At 39.1% G+C, this 26311-nt stretch overlaps 2 protein-coding genes across 2 annotated transcripts in view; one reads left to right on the top strand and one right to left on the bottom strand.

The window, feature by feature from the left end:
• Nucleotides 1-5910, bottom strand: part of LOC134333973 (uncharacterized) — a 34226-nt gene extending 28316 nt beyond the window's left edge. Inside the window, exons 1-5 of the mRNA XM_063016151.1 lie at nt 5767-5910; nt 5130-5304; nt 4823-5011; nt 3636-3755; nt 622-755 (exon numbers count right to left, since the gene is read on the bottom strand). Coding sequence (XP_062872221.1) covers nt 622-755; nt 3636-3755; nt 4823-5011; nt 5130-5304; nt 5767-5910 — 762 coding nt within the window. The remainder of the gene's footprint in view (nt 1-621; nt 756-3635; nt 3756-4822; nt 5012-5129; nt 5305-5766) is intronic.
• A 2559-nt stretch (nt 5911-8469) lies between these two features.
• Nucleotides 8470-12771, top strand: LOC134333964 (uncharacterized protein K02A2.6-like). Its single transcript, XM_063016140.1, has 2 exons — nt 8470-10316; nt 10561-12771. The coding sequence occupies exons 1-2, from the start codon at nt 8862-8864 to the stop codon at nt 10783-10785; spliced, it is 1680 nt and encodes a 559-aa protein (XP_062872210.1). The 5' UTR covers nt 8470-8861; the 3' UTR covers nt 10786-12771.
• Nucleotides 12772-26311: the final 13540 nt, after the last annotated feature.

Here is a 26311-nt window from a genome sequence, read left to right as displayed (position 1 = left end):
TTAATGTTGGAGCAAAAATGATAAGCCCCAGACTTAAACAATGAATCATATCCATAGTAATATTTATATTCATTTTTTAATAATTATGTAGGCATGTCCAATTCCCCCCACTGCACTGTCAACTTCCGCTTTATGCACAAGTAGACGACACAGCTCCTTCAATACAAGTGAATCCAATACAGAAACATGCTTTATCACAAGTATTCTGTTCATGTTAACACCTTAAAAAGACAATAAGAATCACTGTTGCAGAGGCAACTTTAGTGATACTCCATCCGAATGTCCCTCCCTCAGACATGGCCAACTGTGGCAGGTCAACCAGGACCTAGTCAGGTGACACTACTGAGATTTAGCTGTGGTGAGCTACCATCATAGACTGCTGTGTTACAAAAATACCCTATAATTACATGTATTATTTTAAAGATGCTCTAGATAAAATCTGGGGCAGAATTTGTAGGATCAGACCCAAACAACAGCCCCACCCCCCTTGTCCCCTCATCTTTCAGACTAATAATAACCTGTGTGAATTAGAAGCATATTTTGAATAATTGGCTTGAGAAACTGATTTCAGTATTGAACTAAATGATTGGGAACTTTATTTCAGTGTAGCCCTATAGTTACCTTTATAAGTTTCAGCAGGGAAGTATTGTAGCAGCGGATGCTGAGTTTCCAGTTCTTGCTGCTCCCCCTTCCTGCAAACTCCTCAAAACCACCCGGGGTAAACCAGCTTTCCTTAGACAGAATACACTTGTCACCTGTAGGAACAAAATAAACTTAAATAAATATAATTCCTACGATCACTTGATACTTACATTTTGTTTGTCTTTACTGACATACCATATATGGTCATTGCTTTCTGTTCCCTATCATCTGTTAAAGTGTTTCTTGTGTCTTATTTTTTCCCTACATTTTTGGCAAGGGTGTTTTTTATTATTAAAATTTCCTATGTGGAAATTTATGTTCATGAACTTGTCAAACTGTATAATATATATACAGTGTATCACAAAAGTGAGTACACCCCTCACATTTCTGCAGATATTTAAGTATATATTTTCATGGGACAACACTGACAAAATGACACTTTGACACAATAAAAAGTAGTCTGTGTGCAGCTTATATAACAGTGTAAATTTATTCTTCCCTCAAAATAACTCAATATACAGCCATTAATGTCTAAACCACCGGCAACAAAAGTGAGTACACCACTAAGAGACTACACCCCTAAATGTCCAAATTGAGCACTGCTTGTCATTTTCCCTCCAAAATGTCATGTGACTCGTTAGTGTTACTAGGTCTCAGGTGTGCATAGGGAGCAGGTGTGTTCAATTTAGTAGTACAGCTCTCACACTCTCTCATACTGGTCACTGAAAGTTCCAACATGGCACCTCATTGCAAAGAACTCTCTGAGGATCTTAAAAGACGAATTGTTGCGCTACATGAAGATGGCCAAGGCTACAAGAAGTTTGCCAACACCCTGAAACTGAGCTGCAGCACAGTGGCCAAGATCATGCAGCGTTTTAAAAGAGCAGGGTCCACTCAGAACAGACCTCGTGTTGGTCGTCCAAAGAAGCTGAGTGCACGTGCTCAGCGTCACATCCAACTGCTGTCTTTGAATGATAGGCGCAGGAGTGCTGTCAGCATTGCTGCAGAGATTGAAAAGGTGGGGGGTCAGCCTGTCAGTGCTCAGACCATACGCCACACACTACATCAAATTGGTCTGCATGGCTGTCACCCCAGAAGGAAGCCTCTTCTGAAGTCTCTACACAAGAAAGCCCGCAAACAGTTTGCTGAAGACATGTCAACAAAGGACATGGATTACTGGAACCATGTCCTATGGTCTGATGAGACCAAGATTAATTTGTTTGGTTCAGATGGTCTCAAGCATGTGTGGCGGCAATCAGGTGAGGAGTACAAAGATAAGTGTGTCATGCCTACAGTCAAGCATGGTGGTGGGAATGCCATGGTCTGGGGCTGCATGAGTGCAGCAGGTGTTGGGGAGTTACATTTCATTGAGGGACACATGAACTCCAATATGTACTGTGAAATACTGAAGCAGAGCATGATCCCCTCCCTCTGGAAACTGGGTCGCAGGGCAGTGTTCCAGCATGATAATGACCCCAAACACACCTCTAAGACGACCACTGCTTTATTGAAGAGGCTGAGGGTAAAGGTGATGGACTGGCCAAGCATGTCTCCAGACCTAAACCTAATAGAACATCTTTGGGGCATCCCCAAGCGGAAGGTGGAGGAGCGCAAAGTCTCGAATATCCGCCAGCTCCGTGATGTCGTCATGGAGGAGTGGAAAAGCATTCCAGTGGCAACCTGTGAAGCTCTGGTAAACTCCATGCCCAGGAGAGTTAAGGCAGTTCTGGGAAATAATGGTGGCCACACAAAATATTGACACTTCAGGAACTTTCACTAAGGGGTGTACTCACTTTTGTTGCTGGTGGTTTAGACATTAATGGCTGTATATTGAGTTATTTTGAGGGAATAATAAATTTACACTGTTATATAAGCTGCACACAGACTACTTTTCATTGTGTCAAAGTGTCATTTTGTCAGTGTTGTCCCATGAAAAGATATACTTAAATATCTGCAGAAATGTGAGGGGTGTACTCACTTTTGTGATACACTGTATTTTTATTATTAAAGGTAATAAAATGTGTTATTTTAAGTAATAATAATTTTTTATTTGTAATTTTATTTTGAAATGCAGTTTTATTTTTACTTTTAGTTTGTTTTTAATCTTTTAAATATTTTAAAGAGTACTGCTGATATAGTTAGTGGAAAACCTTTAGGGCACACAGGTACATCCACTTTACATTTACCTTTATTTTGACTTTGTACATCTGAGTGGATGCCCATAGTCTGTGGTGTCCTTCAGGGTTCGGTTGTTGGACCAATTCCATTTAATCTGTACATGGTTCCACTTAGTCAATCCTACAAGACTATTACATCTCTCATAACAGCTATGCATACATTCAGTGCCCTCATCAAATGACTGTGGTCCCATTGTCTCTTTATGTCAGTGAATTCACGTACAATTACGCAACTAATTTAAAATGCAGCTCTAAGACGTCTTACTAAAACCAATGGGACACGTTAATTTTATTTTTAAATCTTTGCATTGGTCTTAAAGACTTCAAGGTAACATTACTTGTCTTTAAATCACTGAATGGTTTGGGAGCCTCATATCTGTCTAATGCTGCTGGTATCCCTACTACAAGTATAAACCCAGCAAGGCTCTCAGACCAGAAGAAATTGTTATGATAGGAAATTGGTTCAATAGGTAAATACTAAACAAGATTTTAGTTTCTTTGCTCCTGATGACTTCCAAAAAACATTAGAAAAGCCTTGACATGAGACTTTATATCCCAATCTAGTCATTTCCAAATTCCTGTTACATTTTGCAACAGGGATTTTTGGTCTGATTGGTCCTGGATTCTGTAAAGTTGCTTCGAGACAATGTCTATTGTAATAAGCGCTATATAAAAAAAAAGTTGACTTGACGACCATTTATACAAGACTTGTAGATACCTTTCTACATAAATTGCACTAACAGGGTTGTGCACTTATTACTAAAAAGTTGAATAAACAAATAATTTAGTGATTAATCTTTTTAATGATATGCGTACCTCTCGCCAGTTTCTCTTTATGCAGTATGCCTTCCTTTTTGCCACATGTAACAGGAAGCTGTTTTTTAAAGCGTATTGAACTCCAATCATCTTGTTTCTCTTCTTTCTTAAATAGTGATGCTAAAAAGAGAAGAAGTTATTACAAATGGTCAGTGTTGTCACACTCACACATTCATTTTCATTCATGTCTTGGGGTAATTAATTGTAGCCAATTCACCATCTGCATCTGGACAGTAAGAGGAAACTAATGTAACCAAAGAAAAAACACATGGACACAGGAAGAGCACGCTTCTCACAGAATCAAATCTCAAGAACATAAATCTAGACTCAGGGAGTGCAAGTAGGCCTTAGTAATCAAGTGTGTTGATAAAAATGTGTTACACAATAAAACAATGATATTGTGGTGGGTACAGTGTACAGTGAAAAAAATAGAAGGAAAATCAAACAATCACTAATTTACTTACTGACTCACTGACTGATGTACAGCTGTGGGTAATTTAAAATAGCAAATTCACTTTTTACCTTTTTTAGGATTTCGGAGGAACACTTCTTAAAGCAATGACCACTGAACTAAGGATGAAGTGTGGTACAGATATTTTATATATTTAGATTTTATTGTTCAGGCTACAATAAAGAGATTGTTGCTTGTGGGCATGATAAAGAAGGTTTTCGCATGGCAATGGAGGTTCATGGTATAACAGCACAAAAGAAGCATTGGTAAGTTAAAAAAAAAAATTAGCGCCTGCAATGAAATTGTAACAAGCCCACCTACTGTGGAGATCAGCAGTGGGGCTCAGTTATAAAATCACATCCTTCTGCCTTCTCTAATTTGATTGGTAGAGGAAGCACCTTGTGATTGTTCATTTGCTCCAGTTAATTTTTTTTCACCCACCTTTGCAGCATTTTTGGACCTCATGATCTTTTTTAATAACCTTAAAGAGGTGAATTGGTGAATTGGCCACTCTAAATTGCCCCTAGGTGTAAATGAGTAAGTAAATTAGAAGGGGTGGGGTCAATGAGTAAAAAAGTAAACATGTGATGACTTGAAAAGTCTGGTGTACAGGGTGTATTACTTCTTTGCACCTAGTCTCCTGGTGATGACTGGAGCCATCACAACTCTGACCAGGATAAAGTGTTTATTAAAATAAATAAATAAATGCAATTAAAGGTATACATATAATTCTTGCCTGGTTTCTTCTGTTGAGGGGGGAAGCTAGATGAAGGACCTGGTTGTTCCGCATCTGTCCTCTCAATGCTTTTCTTTCTTTTTTGTCCTGTTTTGATTTCCTTTCCTGTCTTTTCTTCTTTCTGGACTGATTCTTTCCTGTTTGGTTCATCTAGTGCATCAGGAATCTGCTTGTAAATCCTAAAGGAACCTGAAATGAGATCCAGTGTTTCTTTCAAAAATAATATGAAGCACTGAACATAAATTACATTAAATGAGAATTTTTGAATGACAAATGGAACAAAAAAAAGAAAATGAACCAGACTGACCCTCCTTAAGACTGTTCCAAATCAAGTGCAAAATAGGATATTTCTGCAGCATGTGATCCTGAAACACACATCTCCAAAACAACCTCACACTATGCCCTAGCTTCTTCTCCAGCTGGCCCAGAATTTGATAGACAACTTCCTGCCTTCTCTCTGTAGTCCTCATCTTCATCACTTTCTGCAAATTAAGAACATAAAATGGATCAGGTAACGTGTTTTGTAAAGATACTATGCACTCACTTAAATCATTTTCACTAACTTTCTGTCCCATTCCATTTTGCTGATGCTTTCAAGGAGTCTATACATCTCATATTTGGAATCCGGTGCTGGTAGGAGTTGCCATTAAAATAGAACAGAGCATTCCTGGCTAATTAACTTGATCAATTTAGTCATCAACGATCATCACCATGTCTGGGTCACCATGTTGAGAGGATCCCGTTACTCTAGACACAAGCTTCAGACCTGCCTCTTATTCTGGGCTTCCCTTTACTGCAGCAGCATAGGAGTGACTGATGTACTTGCTTGGTATTAAAAATATAAGGTATTTCAATTTAACTGGTGCAAACAAGTAAATTATTTTATTTTAATAGTAATATAAAAGCCCATTTAATGCTGGAGCAATGTATTTTTAAACTCTTACCTGGTAGAGATCTTCTGGTACCAGATTGTGCTTCCAGAGCTGGTTGAGGAAGGCTTGTGGTTCCTCCATACAAGAAATCTCTGTCTTCTTACAGTGAAACAAGTCACTAAGCTCTTCATCTGTTCGACAATCCAGAGGATCCATTGGGTTGATTTGGTTTCTTTTAATTCACCTGTATAATAAAGTAAGACTTACAGTGGTGCTTGAAAATTTGTGAACCCTTTAGAATTTTCTATATTTCTGCATAAATATGTCCTAAAACATCATCAGATTTTCCTTTTTACAAGTCCTAAAAATAAAGAGAACCCAGTTACTTAAATGAGACAAAAATATTATACTTGGTCATTTATTTATTGAGGAAAATGATCCAATATTACATATTTGTGAGTGGCAAAAGTATGTGAACCTCTAGGATTAGCAGTTAATTTGAAGGTGAAATTAGAATCAGGTGTTTTCAATCAATGGGATTACGATCAGGTGTGAGTGGGCACCCTGTTTTATTTTATTTAAAGAACAGGGATCTATCAAAGTCTGCTCTTTACAACACATGTTTGTGGTAGTGTATCATGGCACGAACAAAGGAGATTTCTGAGGACTTCAGAAAAAGAGTTGTTGATGCTCATCAGGCTGGAAAAGTTTACAAAACCATCTCTAAAGAGTTTGGACTCCACCAATCCACAGTCAGACAGATTGTGTACAAATGGAGGAAATTCAAGACCATTGTTACCCTCCCCAGGAGTGGTCGACCAGCAAAGATCACTCCAAGAGCAAGGCGTGTAATAGTCGGCGAGGTCACAAAGGACCCCAGGGTAACTTCTAAGCAACTGAAGGCCTCTCTCACATTGGCTAATGTTAATGTTCATGAGTCCACCATCAGGAGAACACTGAACAACAATGGTGTGCATGGCAGGGTTGCAGGGAGAAAGCCACTGCTCTCCAAAAAGAACATTGCTGCTCGCCTGCAGTTTGTTACATATCACGTGGACAAACCAGAAGGCTATTGGAAGAATGTTTTGTGGACGGATGAGACCAAAATAGAACATTTTGGTTTAAATGAACAGCGTTATGTTTGGAGAAAGTAAAACACTGCATTCCAGCATAAAAACCTTATCCCATATGTGAAACATGGTGGTGGTAGTATCATGGTTTGGGCCTGTTTTGCTGCATCTGGGCCAGGACGGCTTGCCATCATTGATGGAACAATGAATTCTGAATTATATCAGAGAATTCTTAAGGACAATGTCAGGACATCTGTCCATGAACTGAATCTCAAGAGAAGGTGGGTCATGCAGCAAGACAACGACCCTAAGCACACAAGTCGTTCTACAAAGAATGGTTAAAGAAGAATAAAGTTAATGTTTTGGAATGGCCAAGTCAAAGTCCTGACCTTAATCCAATCGAATTGTTGTGGAAGGACCTGAAGCGAGCAGTTAATGTGAGGAAACCCACCAACATCCCAGAGTTGAAGCTGTTCTGTACGGAGGAATGGGCTAAAATTCCTCCAAGCCGGTGTGCAGGACTGATCAACAGTTAGCGGAAATGTTTAGTTGCAGTTATTGCTGCAAAGGGGGGTCACACCAGATACTGAAAGCAAAGGTTCACATACTTTTGCCACTCACAAATATGTAATATTGGGTCATTTTCCTCAATAAATAAATGACCAAGTACAATATTTTTGTCTCATTTGTTTAACTGGGTTCTCTTTATCTACTTTTAGGACGTGTGAAAATCTGATGATGTTGTAGGTCATATTTATGCAGAAATATAGAAAATTCTAAAGGGTTCACAAACCTTTAAGCACCAATGTATTTAACAAGCACCAAAATGATTCTCAAATTCAGTCATGAACTAACACTGACCTACAAAGTTTTTTTTTCTCCCATCACACACTTGCTTATGATTTATTATTTTGTGATAGATGTGTTAGAATAAGGAAAACACCTGTAAGACTGGAAAAAAACATGGTTTGATAAAATTATATGAACAATGTGCAGTAGCCAAATTCTGCTTTTGCGACCAAAGATTACGGACAAAAAGTTTTGGCAGTATCTGACAGTTTTAACCAAAGGCTTGTCTAAAATCTTCCCAAATTATGACAACAGAGGATTACCTGAAACTGGTGTATGAAAGACAGTGACTTCATTACATGACATTATATTGATTAAAATACCAATATTACGTTTCACATTTATTCACAGTATACAAGGTGTAGTATCAGCTTAGTTATGGGGTAGGAACCTTTGTAAGGTTATGTTGACTAGGGGGGAGTTTTATAATAAACGGACCGAGTTCCATAGTGGCCATGCGTGGATAGATTAGCTAAAAAAGCGCTAGAGAAAGAACATATAGACATTAAAATTCCAATAGGGAAAGGGGAAGCCAAAACCTAAATTAAATCTGAAGTTCTACTGAAATGGCAAACTGAATGGGAAGCAGAATATAATGCCAGGCAATATTATTCAATTCAAGGAAAGGTATGGGGGAAAAGGACAACATCAATAGGTATCAACAGAAGGGAAGAGATAGTATATAGTAGATTAAGGATGGGTCACACAGGTCTTAATAACACACTACAGTTAATAGGGAAAGGCAATGGGTTATGTAATGTATGTCACGTCCAAGAAGATGTAAATCATGTCTTATTTAAATGCAATAAATACACAGAATATAGACAACAATGGCAAGAAAGGGAGGCAGGGAATACAATAGAAAATATTCTTAAAGAAGAAGGGATGCAGCGTGACAGAATTAAATCATTAATTATTTTCCTTAATGATACAGGTTTAATTAAAAGAATCTAAGACATAGAAACATAGCCTGCTAAGTCACTTTACACACTCCTGTACAGTAGGTGGCGGTATGCACCAAAGAGATGTCACCCGCCAGTAAACTAACAAGAAGAAGAAGTGGCCATGCGTGTGCAGTGTCGTCTCTCTAACTTTCTAAACGGGTTTTAATGTTGTCCCGAACAACAGAACATGGTGTCAGAAGTGGGATTAGGAATACGAACCTGATATTTTTTGTCTAAGAAAGAAAAAAAAGTGCCGGAGAGCAGCATAAACCGCTAAAGCGAGCTAACGCCGCAGCAGTGAAATATGAGCCTGTTTCAAGTCCCACCGCCGAAGAAATTCACTTTCAGGGCTGAAGACTGGCCGAAGTGGATAAAGCGCTTTGAGAGTTTTCGGATAGCGTCAGGCTTGGAAACACAAGCTGATAAAAACCAAGTGAATGCGCTGATCTACGCGATGGGGGAAGAAGCGGAGGATATTCTGATTTCTCTGCATTTGAGTCCTGCTGAAGCGAGTGAATTCAGCACAGTCAAAACCAAGTTTGATGCACATTTTATAACACGGAGAAATGTCATCTTTGAGAGAGCAAAATTCAATCAGAGGCAGCAAGAGTTGGGTGAGTCAGTTGACTGTTTTATTACCGCACTTCATTGTCTTGCCGAGTATTGTGGATATGGAGCACTGCATGATGAAATGGTGAGAGACAGATTAGTAGTTGGACTAAGAGACACTAAACTGTCAGAACGGTTACATATGGACCCCGAATTAACACTTGTCAAAGCTGTCACCAGAGCACGACAGAGTGAGCAAATAAAGAAACAAGAGATGCTAAAAAGCCATTTTAAGGCAGATGCATCAAACACACAGCTTGATAGCGTGCATTCGCAGCAGCAATGGGACCGCAAAAGCACACGAGCTAAGCCACAGTCATCCCTATCAGTTAGCAATACAGCACGAAAAAAGACCATCAAACACACACAGTGCAAAAGGTGTGGAGATATGAGAGGTCACAGCCTGCAGCAATGCCCAGCTAAGGATGCAGTGTGTAACCATTGCAGAAAAAAGGGACATTATGCCAGAGTATGCCGAACTAAAAAGCTTAATGAAGGGAACGTTGCAATACTGACCGAAAGTGTAGAAGATGAAGAGGTATTCCTTGGCTCACTTACTGCTAAGGCAGATGAAGGCCCTTGGATGACAGAAATAAAAATGGATCATAGTAATGTTGTGTGTAAAATAGACACAGGTGCAGACGTAACCGCAGTTCCGGAGAGGATGTGCAGTCAGGACCAGCTCAGTAAACTGAAAAGAGCTTCGAAGGTTCTAAAGGGTCCGAGAGGAAGGCAACTAACGGTAAAAGGTATATTCACAGCCACACTAAAGAAAGGACAAAAGAGCACCTCACAGGAAGTTTATGTTGTGAAGGAGCTGGCCACACCATTGTTAGGCCGTTCAGCTGCTGTAGCACTGCAGTTGGTAGCCAGGCTGGATGCTGTCAGTCTAGATACAGACGAAGCAGTAAGGGCTGAATTCCCTAAGTTATTCAATGGTCTAGGGAGAATGCAGGGCGAATATAACATTGTTCTAAAATCAGACGCTGAACCCTTCTCTCTCCTCACCCCCAGACGCATTTCTCTCCCTCTCCTACCAAAGGTTAAAGAAGAATTAAACCGAATGGAGCAGCAAGGAGTCATCTCAAAAGTGGAACAGCCAACGGAGTGGTGTGCACCCATGGTAGTAGTGCCTAAACAAACAGGAAAGGTGAGAATATGCACTGACCTCACTGAACTGAACAAATCAGTCATGAGGGAAAGACATCAACTTCCGTCTGTAGAGCACACACTGGGACAACTGGCAGGTGCCAGAGTGTTTTCAAAGTTAGATGCGAATTCTGGGTTTTGGCAGATTCCACTTTCTAAAGAATCCTCACTTCTCACGACCTTCATAACGCCGTTTGGGAGGTATTGTTATAACTGCTTATGCTTTGGAATTTCTTCTGCTCCAGAGCACTTCCAAAAGCGCATGTCACAAATCCTTGAGGGTCTGGAGGGCGTTTTGTGTCAGATGGATGACATACTCATCTGGGGAGCTACCCAACAGCAGCATGATGAGAGGCTACGTGCAGCACTGTCACGACTCCAGGAGGCCGGGGTTACACTCAACGAGAAATGTGAGTTTTCTAAGAGCAAAATCAAATTTTTGGGACAGATTATTGAAGCATCAGGAGTGAGTGCAGACCCGGAAAAGGTGAAAGCTGTGAAGGCCATGAGAGAACCCCACAACATTAGCGAGGTGAGAGGAGTGCTGGGGAATCGAAAAGGAGGCACTGGCTTCCACATGGGCCTGCGAAAAGTTTGCAGAGTTTCTCATTGGGAAAAACTTCCACATAGAAACAGACCATAAACCCCTGGTCCCCCTGCTGGGTTCAAAAACGCTAGACATGCTCCCACTGCGAATACAACGTCTTAAAATGACACTGATGAGGTTTTCATATTCAATTTCCCATGTGTAAGAATATTGCAACAGCAGACGTGCTTTCTAGGGCTCCTGTAAGTAACACAGTGGACGGACTACAAGAGGAAGAAATAAACCTTTACGTCAATACTGTCATGGCAAGTCTGCCAGTTACGGAGCCCAGACTCAAAGAAATCCAAACACACCAAGACAGAGACCCTATACTTCGCCAGCTCAAGAAACACTGTGTAGACGGTTGGCCAGATAAATTCTTTGTTGAGGGGGTGATTCGGCCCTATCTGCCATTCTCAGGTGAAATCACCGTGCAAAACGGAGTACTGCTTAAAGGAGAAAGAATTGTCATTCCAGCATCACTCCAAGCGGATGTGTTAAACAAGTTGCACGAGGGACATCTGGGCATCACAAAATGCCGAGAGAGGGCTAAACAGTCGGTGTGGTGGCTAGGCCTTAGCAAAGAATTACAACAGATGATTCAGGACTGTGACACATGTGCACGTGAAAGAATAAACTTAAAATAACCAATAATGCCAACATTGTTTCCAGCTAGACCATGGTCCACCGTCGGAGCTGATCTCTTCCAGTATGGTAACCAACACTACCTTATCATTGTTGACTATTTTTCCAGGTTCTTTGAAGTCGCTAAGTTGTCATCAACTACTTCAGAAGCAACGATCCAGCATTTTAAATCAATCTTTGCTCATCATGGAATTCCAGATGTGGTGAGATCGGACAATGGACCACAGTTTTCATCTGATAGCTTCAGACGCTTTGCACAGAATTGGGGCTTCGACCATGTGACGTCCAGTCCTCATTTTCGACAGAGCAATGGGGAGGCAGAGAGGGCGGTGAGGACAGTCAAGAATCTTCTAAAAAAAGTCAACCGACCCCTACCTTGCCCTTATGGCCTACCGTGCTTCTCCACTGGCCAATGGATACAGCCCCACTGAGCTTCTCATGGGAAGAAGGATAAGAACATCTGTTCCTGTTGCCCCATCACAACTCAAGCCAAGATGTGTGGACTGGGGTAAGCTAAAAGAGACAGAGAACATATACAGGCAAAAACAAAACTACGACCGTAGACACAAAACACATGACATGACACACCTGCACCCAAGAAAACATGTGTGGGTAAAGGACACTGAGGAACGAGGCACAGTGGTGTCTGCTGCAGATACACCCAGGTCTTACATTGTGGAGACACCACGGGGTGCCTTCCGGAGAAACAGGTTCCATCTCTCGCCAACCCCCGGTGGCTCCTGAAAATCAACTTACCTGATACACCGACAGAAGAAAACACTGTGACTGACACAGACAGAACCTTTCTTTCACCAGCGGCTCAAGATTAACATCAGCAGTTGAGCCAGACACCTGAGCGCCGATACCCCATTAGAAATAGAAGGGCCCCAGGTCACTTTAAGGTCAGAACATAGTTGAAGGACTGAGAGCTGAGTGGGCAATGGGGCAGAATAATCCCCACACTCGGCAGAAGGGATGGGTAGTCCACCCCACCCTTCTTCAAAAAAAAGAAAAAGAAATAAAACATGGAAATAGTAGAAACAGAAAATGGTTTGCACTATTGTTCAATGTTGTTAAATTGTTAACTTGGTACAGTACCCCCAGACAAGTTACCTTATCTCAGAAAGGGGGATGTAGTATCAGCTTAGTTATGGGGTAGGAACCTTTGTAAGGTTATGTTGACTAGAGGGGAGTTTTATAATAAACGGACCGAGTTCCAAAGTGGCCATGCGTGTGCAGTGTCGTCTCTCTAACTTTCTAAACGGGTTTTAATGTTGTCCCGAACAACAGAACCACATGGCTTACCCTGTCTATTCACCTTAAGTTCCTTAAAAATGAACATTCCATTTTGGTCTCTTCCGTAAAGCCATGAGCAGCTTGTGATATCTCTTTTTTTACTTTTTAAAAATTGTTGTATTAAGTCAATCATTCTGCCACAATTTTGCAATTGGTTACATGATTTGTGATTGATGGTGTATTAGCAGATCTGTGGTTAAAACTCTGATGATATAATTTAACAGTAAGAACAAAATATCACACAGTGTGTCAAACGTCTGACCAAATATTTATGGATAAGATCATATTGTCTGACAAGAAATGATCTGATAAAAGTACAGCGATCACAGTGTAAATTTGGTTTAACCCAGAAAACAAATATAAAAGTTGTTTTGCTTGCTTCCTTCAAGGTTTGACACTTGAATATTCATAATCCAAAAACATAAAGGTAGTAAAAACAAATTATTTTGTAACTCACATATTTAAACACACACACACAGCACTCATACCTGATAATATATTTCTGATCCAGAGTCCAGCTGAGATTAATTTCTGTTCTCTCGCTCTCTCCTGCTCTCTCTATCAATGTTCCTCTTTCTTTGCGTCAAGGGCAGGTATGACTAGTTGTTACTCACCTGGCCCTGCCCTTACACGCACTACATTACCAGAAATGTACATTCCATTTTATAGTTACTAGTCCTAGCTTGAGATGGGTCATATGTGTTTTAACTTGTGTAACCCCCGTTTGGGAACACGCCCTGTGCTTGAGCCACCCCTACAGAGCATGCGCATTCTTTTCCCTCTTTTTTTTCTCTCTCTAAGTGAGTGTGTCGGTGTGCAGAGGAGCTTGTGTTCAGTCACAGCCTCTATACAGAATATTAGATTTATTAGAACACTGTAGTTGTGTTAAAAGTTCCCTGCTGCAGTATTTTTCCGAGTTTTGCCGTGAGCTGAACAAACTGACATTGGCTGCTTTTATACTGTAAAGGAAAAAACTCAGGTCATTTTAAAAACCCCTTAATTACTGAATTTATTTATAATTAAATAATTATTTGTGTTTTTGCTATAAAGCCGATGCTACATTAAGTGGAAATTGTACATTTGTCCATAGCACATAAAATAGATATAAATTTAGGTATGTTGCAAATTAGCGACAACAGGCATAAATAGTAAAAAATGGTAAACAGGCATAAATGGTAAAAAAAAAAATGAAGTAATGAAACGTCTTCCGTCTCAGATATGTATGCTTTACATTCAGGTATGTAGACTAACATACATACATATTGTAGCGTCGCTCTGGGGGCCCGGCACAGGCTTTACCCAGAAAGCCTTGCGGCAGTGGTGTCTAAGCTCACCATAGCCGTGTATCCCGTTGTTGGGAGTGGGGTGGCTGTGGTGAGGGTTGGGTAAGTAGCTTATATGTTTGTCTGTTGTATGACTGTATGTGTGTATGAATGGGTGTCTGTCCCTAAACCATTAAATGAACTGCCAAAGGCAGTTCACTTGCGGCCCTGATGCTATCCTTCCTACTCGCCGGCGCCACAATATACATACTAGAGATGGGACGATCGATCGGCTATGTATCGGTATCGGCCGATTTTTATTCAAAATATGCGATCGTTCGATATTTTTCAAATGTAGCCGATTTTGAGAGCCGATTGCAAACGGCTAAAGAAACAGTTTATGGTCTTCGGCTGTATGTGTGGACAGAAAACATGTCGTCAGTCTGGCAGTTTTTTACCGTCAATGAGACGGACTCATCCAGGGCGCTTTGCAAAGTTTGTAAAACTAATGTGCCTCGTGGAGGAACCAAAACAAAGGGATTTAACACGACTAATCTAATACAGCATTTGAGAGTACACCACGCGGCTGAATACAGTGAGTATCAGAAAACAGCAGACCTAGCACGGGAAGCTAGCACAAAACAAATAACCCAGAAAACCGTGCAAACCACATTTGACCGGTACGAAAAGTACAGCGGCAACAGCCAAAAAGCTAAAGGAATCACAGCTAAAGTGATGGAATTTATAGCGCTAGATAACCAGCCCTTCTCGGTTGTAGAAGACGTGGGATTCTGCCGCTTAATATCCCACTTGGATCCACGCTATGCCATCCCTAATAGAAAATACTTCTCAGAAGTCGCTCTTCCCGAGCTGTATCAAGCAGTTTACACCCACATAGACCAACTTCTAAAAAATAACATAACATCACTGAGCTTTACAAGTGATATATGGAGTTCCGACGTCAGTCCCACCTCCATGTTAAGCTTAACAGCTCAGTGGATTGATCAAGACTTTGATCTACAAAGCGCCGTTCTGCATGCACGAGAGTTTACAGGCTCTCACACAGCTAGTGCTCTGATGGCAGAGTTCGACAGCATGTTTCAGCTGTGGTCAATTCCAAAAAGTAAAATACATGTCATCTTAAGAGACAATGCACGAAACATCACAAAAGCACTGCAAGATGCTGAACTACCAAGTTTGCCGTGCATGGCGCATTCAATACAGCTAGTAGTGAATGAAGGGGTTTTGTCACAACGCAGCATCAGTGATATTGTGGCAAGTGGAAGACGGATTGTTGGCCACTTCAAACACTCACCTCTGGCTTATTCACGCCTTCAGAGTATCCAAACTCAGCTGAGCCAACCTGTAAAGAGGCTTCAACAGGATGTTCCGACAAGATGGAACAGCACCTATTACATGTTACAGAGCCTACTGGAACAAAAACATGTGTTGGGTGCTTACGGAGTCGAATATGATCTGCCGGCCGCCTTCACTGCAAATCAGTGGGGGCTGATTAAAAACATGGTGTCGTTGCTCTCCCCATTCGAGGAGCTAACTAAAGAAATCAGCGCTACCGCTGCTGATGTGATACCCTCCATCAGAGCCTTAAAACGTTTTCTCCAGAAAAGTTCTGAAAAGGATCATGGTGTCAAAACATCAAAAAATACCCTTTTGGAAGCAACCGAGCAGCGATTCAGCACCATAGAGGCAAAGACCCTTTATAGTGTGGCTACACTCCTTAACCCGAGGTGAGATGGGGAAATAGCTGTTTAAATAGCATTTTGAACTAAATTCTGCCCTTTTATGCCTGAACATATACAGAAAAGAGTTGATATTATTTATTTTATTAGCCAGGTTTAACGTTTACCGTATGTGTTCTTTTTAAATGCCAGATACAAGGACCGTTATTTCTCCAGTGAATTCAAAACACAAGCAAGAGAGCAGCTCATGGATGTGTTGAGTGCGCAAACAAAAAGGGAGCCGTGTTCTGGTGAAGAAATGCCAGGACCAAGTCAGATAAACACAGACAAGCCAACAGAAAAATCACAAATAGATTCCTTGTCTACCATGTACAGTGAAATACTGGAGGAAAGCATGGAGGTTCAGGAGTGCAACAGTCCGATCGCATCCCAAGTGCATTGCTATCTTTAAGGCTACACTCTAAAAAATGATTCAGCACATTAGTAAATTAAGCATAATATAATAAGTCAGTTCAACAACAAAAAAAAAAAGTTTGTTACATTTGTTCAAATTTTTGAATTTGGGCAACCTAAAAAGACATTATTTTAGACAAACTCAAAATTGTAAACCTTTTCAACGCATTATTTTTGCTTTAGTAAGAAGAGAAGAGCTTCAGAAGCTCTACGTTCTGTGACTGCGCATGCGCACTTCTCCGAGTTGAGTTGTAACGGACGAGGACGACGCTGAAGTTTTGGATTTTGCCCTGACCTGCCCTGAGGTAGGTATTCAGCTATTCAACATAATACAAGTTATGTTTAAAACTTAACAAATGCATAAACAATAAACTGACTGAATAACGAGGGGAATAGCATTTTAATTTCATGTATTTTCTCAACCAAAGATTTCAAATATTGCATACCTGTCAAGTTTTGGATTTAAAAATAAGGGAAATTTTCCACCACGCGCTTTGAGTCGTCCCACCAGCCCAACCAAGGTTCAGTATCCCTTACATTTTAAGACAGGTTTACAAGAAATCTAAAATAACCACCTGTGAACCACTTACAAACTACAATTAGATGATCAGAATCTGATAGGCCTACCTTTGCATAACTCTGCCCCATCCTGCTCCTCTTTAGAAAGGTAAATTCGATGTCCCGTTTCTCTAGATATTTACATGCAGTCTTTACTTTTTTGGCAGGAATGCCCTCTCTGTCCTTGCATCCATCCATCTCTCCCTGTTCCAGGTTTGTTCCCGCTGTCCGCACTTGCAGCAGCCTGGGTGGCAGTTCTCGCGAGGTTAGTGACTATTCTGCCCCTGCTCGTGTGTGTGGCTACAAGTTCGACAGATAGATAACAGTTTCCCAAGAAAAAAAACTGTAAACTGTAAAGCAGACATACAAAATGTGTCTTAGTTACATTTGTTTCCTGAGTGCATTTACGTGACACTGTACATTAAAATAAATAGAACCGAATCATTAGCTTAAAGCTAACTTCTATAGAAAAAACCATATAGATGCTAGCGGTTAGCATTTACAAATTACTCAAGAGATTTAGAACTTATTTTCATACATTAACCAAGGTTTACATCAGAGATAGTCTAAAAATAAAGTTATACAGTAACTAAACATAAAAATACTCACAGGCAAATGTTTTCCTGGCCATATAATGCCGAGTAAGAAAACCGCAACTGATTACTTACCTCATACAGTCCAAACTACCCACTGGAACAGTAAAGGCACAAATGAACGCCAGGGGTCTCCCTTTGCCCAATGTAAATAACAGAACATCACAATGACATTTCAGTTTGGAGAGGCACAGGAGTGTTTTTTGAAATTATAGTATAATACGGGAAATTTACGGGAAAATAATAATACGGGAGGACAGCGGGAAAGAGGGGTAAAATACGGTAGTTTCCCGGCCAAAACGGGAGACTTGACAGGAATGCCACATACACCAGTAACGGGTCCTAAAAGAATGAAAGCTAGAGATACAGGCGAGGAGGTTTCATCGAACATCCTTTATACAGCAATCCAAAGCCTTAGCCGTAAGTTTGATGACCATGCTGAGTTTATGCATGCCTTCGAATTTCAGCTTAAAGAAAACACCGAAGGAATCCTTAAAATTAGTGGGTCAGTGGATGCAAACACTGAAAGAATTACTGAAGATGTGACAAAATTGAAAACTCAAGTGATGTCTCTTCATAAGGAAAATGAATTTCTGAAAGAGAAATGCATCGATCATGAGCTATAAATGGAAATGGTCGCTTCGGTTAAACGGTGTTCCCGAGAGAGAGGGTGAAAACACTCAAAAGGTAGTGATCGAGCTACTTTCACAGATTGTGCCTTACTCCCCCGACCAGCTTGAAAATACGGTTGACACTTTTTCTTTTTTGCAAGGAGCATTCTAAAGTTAATTGTTTTGTTTTTTTTACAAGAAACGCATTCTACTGATGTTGAGGTTAAATTCTGGAAGTCTCAGTGGGGTGGAGAAGCAATATTTTCTCATGGTTCCTCACATTCAGCAGGGGTCGCTATTTTATTTAAAAACGTACATGGTAAGATTATCGATTTCAAGAGTGATACAGAGGGTCATTGGATTATGGTTATTCTTAATTTTAGTGAAAGCAATTATTTGCTCTTGAATGTTTATGGTCACACCAACAGGGCTAATAATAGTAAATTGTTCCACGATCTGTGTTCTTTAATAGATATCTGGAAAAACACTTATGGTTTAAATAAAATTATTGTTGGAGGGGATTTCAATGCGGTTGCGGATGAATGGGAAGATAGATATCCGTCTCCTTTTAACTCACATTCCTTTAACCACCTAATGTCTAATTTTGCTTTGGCCCTGGACTTAGTTGATGTATGGCGACTTAATAACCCTCACAAAAAGCAGTTCACATGGGGTCATTTCTCAGGGCGCTCTCAGCGCTCTAGGATAGACTTTTGGTTAATTTCCCATAATCTTTTTTCTTTTTCTTTTGATTGTGATATATCTCCCTCTCCTTTAACTGATCATAGTGCTATATCTTTATCCATCAAGAGGTCTGTTGATTATAAACCCTCCAGATCTCATTGGAAGTTTAATGGCAATTTGCTTAAAAGTCAGTCTTTCTGTAAGGATGTTTATACTCTGATTGATGAAGTAAAAAATATAAAGGATTTATCTCCAGTCAGTAAGTGGGAATGGTTTAAATTTAAAGTGAAAAGGTTGGCAATAAAAGAAGGGAAAAAATTAGCACTAGAGAGAAAAATTAGGCAGTCATCCATTTTATCAAAAATAAATATTTTATGTGCTAAAGTAACGTTAGATGTGGATGAAACTAAGGAACTCTATATTCTGCAGTCTGATATGGATGATATGTTTAAAGAGAAAGCGAAAGGAGCCTTTATTCAATCCAGAGCGCGGTGGTTGGAAGAAGGAGAGAAAAATACATCCTATTTCTTTAATTTAGAAAAACAAAGACAAACCAGGAAAACGATTAATAAATTATTCATTGATAATACTATATGTGACAATCAGTTTTATTTATTCCTTTTTTAGTGATTTATATAAATCTAAACATTCTTCAATTGATTGTGACTTATTCTTTAATTTACTCAAGGATAACATCCCTAAAGTAGATGATGATATAATTGGTACTACAGAGGCGGATCTTACGATTCCTGAACTTGACGATGCGATTTCCAGGATGCCTAATGGAAAATCTCCAGGCCTGGATGGCATTACAGTTGAATTCTTAAAACACTTTTGGCCTGATATAAAAAACTTAGTTTTTGAAGCCTTTAAAGACAGTATAGGTAGTTCTACCATGTCTCCTACCATGAAACATGGTTTAATCACTCTCCTCCCAAAGCCAAACAAAGATAAATTACATCTTAATAACTGGAGACCCATAACACTCCTTTCTTGCGACTATAAGTTGCTTTTACATGTATACGCAAACAGACTGAAAAGGGGGCTGAATAGGTTAATTGATGAAACCCAGTCTGCTTTCATTAAAGGTAGACATATTCACAATCATATTCGTCTGGCGCTTGATATGCTTGACTACGATTTTTTGATACCTCAACAAAGTTTAATTTTATTTTTAGACTTCTTTAAAGCTTTTGATACGTTGGAACATAAGTTCTTGTTTAAAACCCTGGAATTATTAGGATTCGGTCCTCATTTTTGCAAAGTAATTTTTATGTTTTATAATGACATTTACAGTAGTATATCTATTACCCAGGGTTCATCACCAAAATTCAAAATTAATAGGGAAATTCGTCAAGGGTGTCCTATCGCTCCTTTATTATTTATTTTAGCAGTAGAGTTAATGGCTATACATATCAAAAAGTCTGAAGTTGTTCATGGTATAGACATCCTTGGTAGAGAATTTGTTATAAGTCAGTTTGCTGATGATACAGCATTATTTTTGAAGAATAGTGATATGGTTCCCTTAGTTATTGATAAAATAGTTTTTTTTCCCAAAGCTTCCGGTTTGTCTCTAAACCTGAAAAAATGTGAAATACTGGCAATTCATAGTTGTACATTAAAAGAAATTGCTAATATTCCTGTAAGGTCAGAGGTTAAATATCTAGGTGTTCTTTTAACTAAAAATGTTGACAAAAGAGAGGAGTTGAATTTAATTCCCAGATGAGCAAAAATGAAAAGTTTGCTGAATCAGTGGGTAACTAGAGACTTGTCTATTTTTGGTCGTATTCTTTTGTCTAAAATTGAGGGAGTGTCAAGACTTATTTATCCATGTCATTCCTTATATATTTCTCCAAAAGTAATTAAATCAGCCAACTCTATTATCTTTAATTTTTTGTGGAAGAATAAAACTCATTACTTGTGGAAATCTCAAATAATTAAAAATTATGTGCAGGGAGGTTTAAATGCCTTAGAGTTTGAATCTTTTCTCTGGATGCTCAGGATTAAGTGGCTGGAAGATTGTATTCTTAAATCACAGTCTCTTTGGTTTCATATTCCAAACAAATTGTTTGAAAGGGTGGGTGGCCTTAAATTTCTTGTTAAATGTGACTATCAATTGTCAAGAGTCCCTTTAAAATTAGCACATTTCCATAAGCAGGTGCTCCTTTTCTGGAAAATGATATTTACCCACAATTTCTCTCCCCATAAGTCTTTACTTTGGAATAACAGGTTTATCACAATAAACAGTAAATCTCTTTTTAAAGCTGAATGGTTCGAAAGAGGTATCTACTTTGTCCAAGACTTACTTGACAGAGACGGATGTTTTTTAGGTTGTGATGTTGAGGTGACATTGAGAGACAAAGCTTTTTATTTTTATCAGTCTTTGCCAGTTGCTCCTAAGATTAAAGAGACACATTACAAAGTTATGTTTAATATACAGTGCCTTGCAAAAGTATTCAGCCCCCTTGAACTTTTCAACCTTTTGCCACATTTCAGGCTTCAAACATAAAGATATGAAATTGTAATTTTTTGTGAAGAATCAACAACAAGTGGGACACAATCGTGAAGTGGAACGAAATTTATTGGATATTTTAAACTTTTTTTAGAAATAAAAAACTAAAAAGTGGGGCGTGCAATATTATTCAGCCCCTTTACTTTCAGTGCAGCAAACTCACTCCAGAAGTTCAGTGAGGATCTCTGAATGATCCAATGTTGACCTAAATGACTGATGGTGATAAATAGAATCCACCTGTGTGTAATCAAGTCTCTGTATAAATGCACCTGCTCTGTGACAGTCTCAGAGTTCTGTTTAAAGCGCAGAGAGCATCATGAAGACCAAGGAACACACCAGGCAGGTCCGAGATACTGTTGTGGAGAAGTTTAAAGCCGGATTTGGATACAAAAAGATTTCCCAAGCTTTAAACATCTCAAGGAGCACTGTGCAAGCGATCATATTGAAATGGAAGGAGTATCAGACCACTGCAAATCTACCAAGACCCGGCCGTCCCTCTAAACTTTCAGCTCAAACAAGGAGAAAACTGATCAGAGATGCAGCCAAGAGGCCCATGATCACTCTGAATGAACTGCAGAGATCTACAGCTGAGGTGGGAGAATCTGTCCATAGGACACAATCAGTCGTACACTGCACAAATCTGGCCTTTATGGAAGAGTGGCAAGAAGAAAGCCATTTCTCAAAGATATCTATAAAAAGTCACCTGGGAGACACACCAAACATGTGGAAGAAGGTGCTCTGGTCAGATGAAACCAAAATCGAACTTTTTGGCCACAATGCAAAACGTTATGTTTGGCGTAAAAGCAACACAGCTCATCACCGTGAACACACCATCCCCACTGTCAAACATGGTGGTGGCAGCATCATGGTTTGGGCCTGCTTTAAAACAGCAGGGACAGGGAAGATGGTTAAAATTGATGGGAAGATGGATGGAGCCAAATACAGGACCATTCTGGAAGAAAACCTGTTGCAGTCTGCAAAAGACCTGAGACTGGGACGGAGATTTATCTTCCAACAAGACAATGATCCAAAACATAAAGCAAAATCTACAATGGAATGGTTCACAAATAAACGTATCCAGGTGTTAGAATGGCCAAGTCAAAGTCCAGACCTGAATCCCATCGAGAATCTGTGGAAAGAGCTGAAAACTGCTGTTCACAAACGCTCTCCATCCAACCTCACTGAGCTCGAGCTGTTTTGCAAGGAAGAATGGGCAAAAATTTCTGTCTCTCGATGTGCAAAACTGATAGAGACATACCCCAAGCGACTTGCAGCTGTAATCGCAGCAAAAGGTGGCGCTACAAAGTATTAACGCAAGGGGGCTGAATAATATTGCACGCCCCACTTTTCAGTTTTTTATTTCTAAAAAAAGTTTAAAATATCCAATAAATTTCGTTCCACTTCACGATTGTGTCCCACTTGTTGTTGATTCTTCACAAAAAATTACAATTTCATATCGTTATGTTTGAAGCCTGAAATGTGGCAAAAGGTTGAAAAGTTCAAGGGGGCTGAATACTTTTGCAAGGCACTGTATATCCAGTTAGCGAGCTATTTCAGAAAAATAAATATTTTATGTGCTAAAGTAACGTTAGATGTGGATGAAACTAAGGAACTCTTCAGTCTGATATGGATGATATGTTTAAAGAGAAAGCGAAAGGAGCCTTTATTCAATCCAGAGCGCGGTGGTTGGAAGAAGGAGAGAAAAGTACATCCTATTTCTTTAATTTAGAAAAACAAAGACAAACCAGGAAAACGATTAATAAATTATTCATTGATAATACTATATGTGACAATCAGACAAAAATTGACAGTTTTATTTATTCCTTTTTTAGTGATTTATATAAATCTAAACAGTCTTCAATTGATTGTACTTATTCTTTAATTTACTCAAGGATAACATCCCTAAAGTAGATCCTTACTGCAGTCCAATATGTCTTTACCTACCTTAAAAGTCTCTAATGTTGATTTGTTTGATACAAAATGTAATAACAAACTGATAAGTAAAGAGTTTAAACGTTTCTTTTTTTTTGGCGATTTTTACTCTCCTACTTCCTGTGATGTTGAGGTGACATTGCGAGACAAAGCTTTTTATTTTTATCAGTCTTTGCCAGTGGCTCCTAAGGTTAAAGAGACACATTACAAAGTTATGTTTAATATATGTCCAGTTAGCGAGCTATTTCAGAAAAGATTTGAATCTGAGCCTTGTGTCTTTTGTACTTCTGCTGTGGAGTCAACTGTTCACCTGTTCTTTCAATGTATTTATACCAGTCGGTTTTGGAGAGATCTACACAGCTGGATAATTTTGAAAATTGATAATGTGTCTCCCTTTGATTGCGATGACATTATCTTCTGTAAACATAATCAGGAGCCACACATGTTTGATCTAGTTAATGTTATTATCCTTTTGGGTAAATATCATATCCACATTTGTAAATGGAAAAAGTGTCGACCCTCTTTTAATCTACTTATTTGCGACTTCACTCATTTCTTTCGTAGTGTTTCATTCATGAAGAAACCCAGCAAGAAGACCAAAAAACTGCTTTTGAATATGAGAAAATATCTTCTGTTCTAATTGTGCTCCATTTTGTTCCTTTTACTCATTTTTCCTTTACCTTTTCTTTTTGCCTTGCGACTTTGTATTGTTAGTTGAATGATTACTTGTGATGTCCACTGCTTTTTCTTCTATTTGTAATATTTTTGTTTCTTCATTATTGTTATTTCCCTGTCTTGTATTGTATATTGTGTTGACTCAATAAAAAATAAAAAAAATAAATAAAAAATTAAGGGCTGTCCCAAAGTAATTAGGGTGGAGGGGGAGTGCACTATACAACCCTCCAACAGCGAGTGTACACCAGAGCACACTCAACCACCACACTCCACGGAAGTGCAGCTAGGAAAGGTGAATAGAGGAAACACCTTACAAATGTAGGTTCCGACATCATTTTCAGTAAAATATGATATTAGGTTTCCTCATAAGTCTTCTTCAGTCTTTTTAAAGAAAGTAATAAAATCTGTGATCGGTGAACTTAAACTTCATGAATGGCAAAATTATTTTACCCCAACAATACTATCACTAACATTATTATCATATTTAACACCATGGAGAATTAAAACATAACTATACATTTATACTAGTTATAAAACAGCAGATGCTTGTGTCTCCTGAGCTCGTATTCCCGCTTGGAGATGCTGAAATGATAACGTAGCACAAGACATGACAGCAAGGTGAGAAAAGCGTCTATCTGTAGCCATGGTGACGGCAGCTTCCTTCTTCCGCTCAAAAGCAAAGAGGGCGTCCCAGAGTTGACTCCTGAATTTAGACCCTCCCCTTAATCGGAAGCACCCTTCACAGCACTGAGTGTGACTTCATATGGAGTGTGACTCTGTAGTGGAGTGTTAGTGAGGAGGGAACGGTTTGGGAAAGGCCGGTACTGTCTGTTAGAGAAAGAAGTGAGACTCGTTTGCTGCGTAATGTTTCATCTCTACAGTTTATTCAGGTTATTCAATCACATGGTTGTAAACATGATTCATATTTGTGAAGTTTGTAGTTTTTTTTTTTTTAAACACATTTATATCTGATATTTATATCGACTAAGCGTTTACACGAACTGTATTTATTAACACAATTGAACTTTTTTATAGCAGTAAATAACATGATTTACAAAGTAAAGATAATGTCTGGTAACTTGATTGTTTCAGGTATTTATAGGTATTTAAATGGCAATTTAAAACAGTATTTCCCAGTCTTGTTTCTGCACATTACAGTATTAAAAGTTTTCTTAATAGATCTATGAAATAATCGTATCTGTGTTTTGATGTTTTATTGATGCACAATATTAGATCAAAATATTTTGAAAAGCATAATTTCTAAGTTAGCCAGATAACTTAAGCACAGTGTCAAGGATTGTTCAATATGAACGTCTCTTTTGTCTTATGGTTATATATGCCAAGAAAAAACTCCAAAGGTAGCCATGTGTTATAGTTTAAACCAAAACCATGTTTGGCACCGGAATGCTTACATTTGGATGTTGTTTGCTGTGTGAAAATAAAATGATTAAATAACAGCATATTATATGCATATTTTATTGTTTATATATATATATATATATATATATATATATATATATATATATATATACGGCACATACAATCAGTACAGATCCGGCACATACAATCAGTACAGATAGTGCACCTGCACGAGTCGAGTTTATGTACTTGACGGGCACTGTGTACGGAGGGCCACACCCCCATCAGCATTATTCCTCAGCCCTGTGCAGGCGCCATCAGTCACCCAGCAGGGGCCGCAGTCGCACCAGTTATGAGGACCTATGATCAGACTTTCTTAACCTCTAACCCTGAACAACAGCCAATCGTTGTTCATACTGCCGCCCAGCCCAGTCGGAAAGGCAGAGCTGAGATTCGATACGATGTATTCGAAACCCCAACTCTGGTGAGCTAGCGTACTTTACCACTGCGCCACCTGAGCGGCCTGCATATTTTATTGTTTAAAATAATGTCATCAGGGACTGTTGGCCCTCAGGCACTTTCACATTATCAAATCTGGCCCTCCTAGAAAAAAGTTTGGACACCCCTGGCTTAACAGCTGGTTACATGCGAATGGGGTCACTAGGGGGCATCTGCTGGTCTTGTTGTTGAAGCCGTCCACGTTAATTACATTTTATTTTGCAAATACAGTTTTTTTTAAAAGCTTTGGTAATTCGTTAGTAAAACCAATAATAATATAAACTTTAATCATAGACAAACACTTTGTGCTTTAATTAATAAATAATAATTTGAACAAAGAGTCCACTGATGGACTGGCATCTTGTCCAGTGCAAGAAGCTTTGACAAGGAAAAAAAAAACAATTCTACACAATGAACACAAAAAAATGCTCCAAGCTCCTCTTGAACAGAATGTTATGTAAAATATTATGTATATTTCAGCATGTGTATAAGTGATTATTGAAACATGCTTGGTATAAAATTTAAGATTTCTAATTAGCTTGAATTATCATTAATAAAGACAAAATTTGTCAGCCTGATTAGTTATTTTTGTATGCAATTTAATACTTTAACCAAATCATTTAAGTGAACAG

This window comes from Trichomycterus rosablanca, chromosome 2 (genome assembly GCF_030014385.1).
Source record: "Trichomycterus rosablanca isolate fTriRos1 chromosome 2, fTriRos1.hap1, whole genome shotgun sequence".
NCBI lineage: Eukaryota > Metazoa > Chordata > Actinopteri > Siluriformes > Trichomycteridae > Trichomycterus > Trichomycterus rosablanca.
The sequence above is the reverse complement of the archived record's forward strand: the minus strand, read 5'-3'. Positions and strand labels throughout refer to the sequence as shown.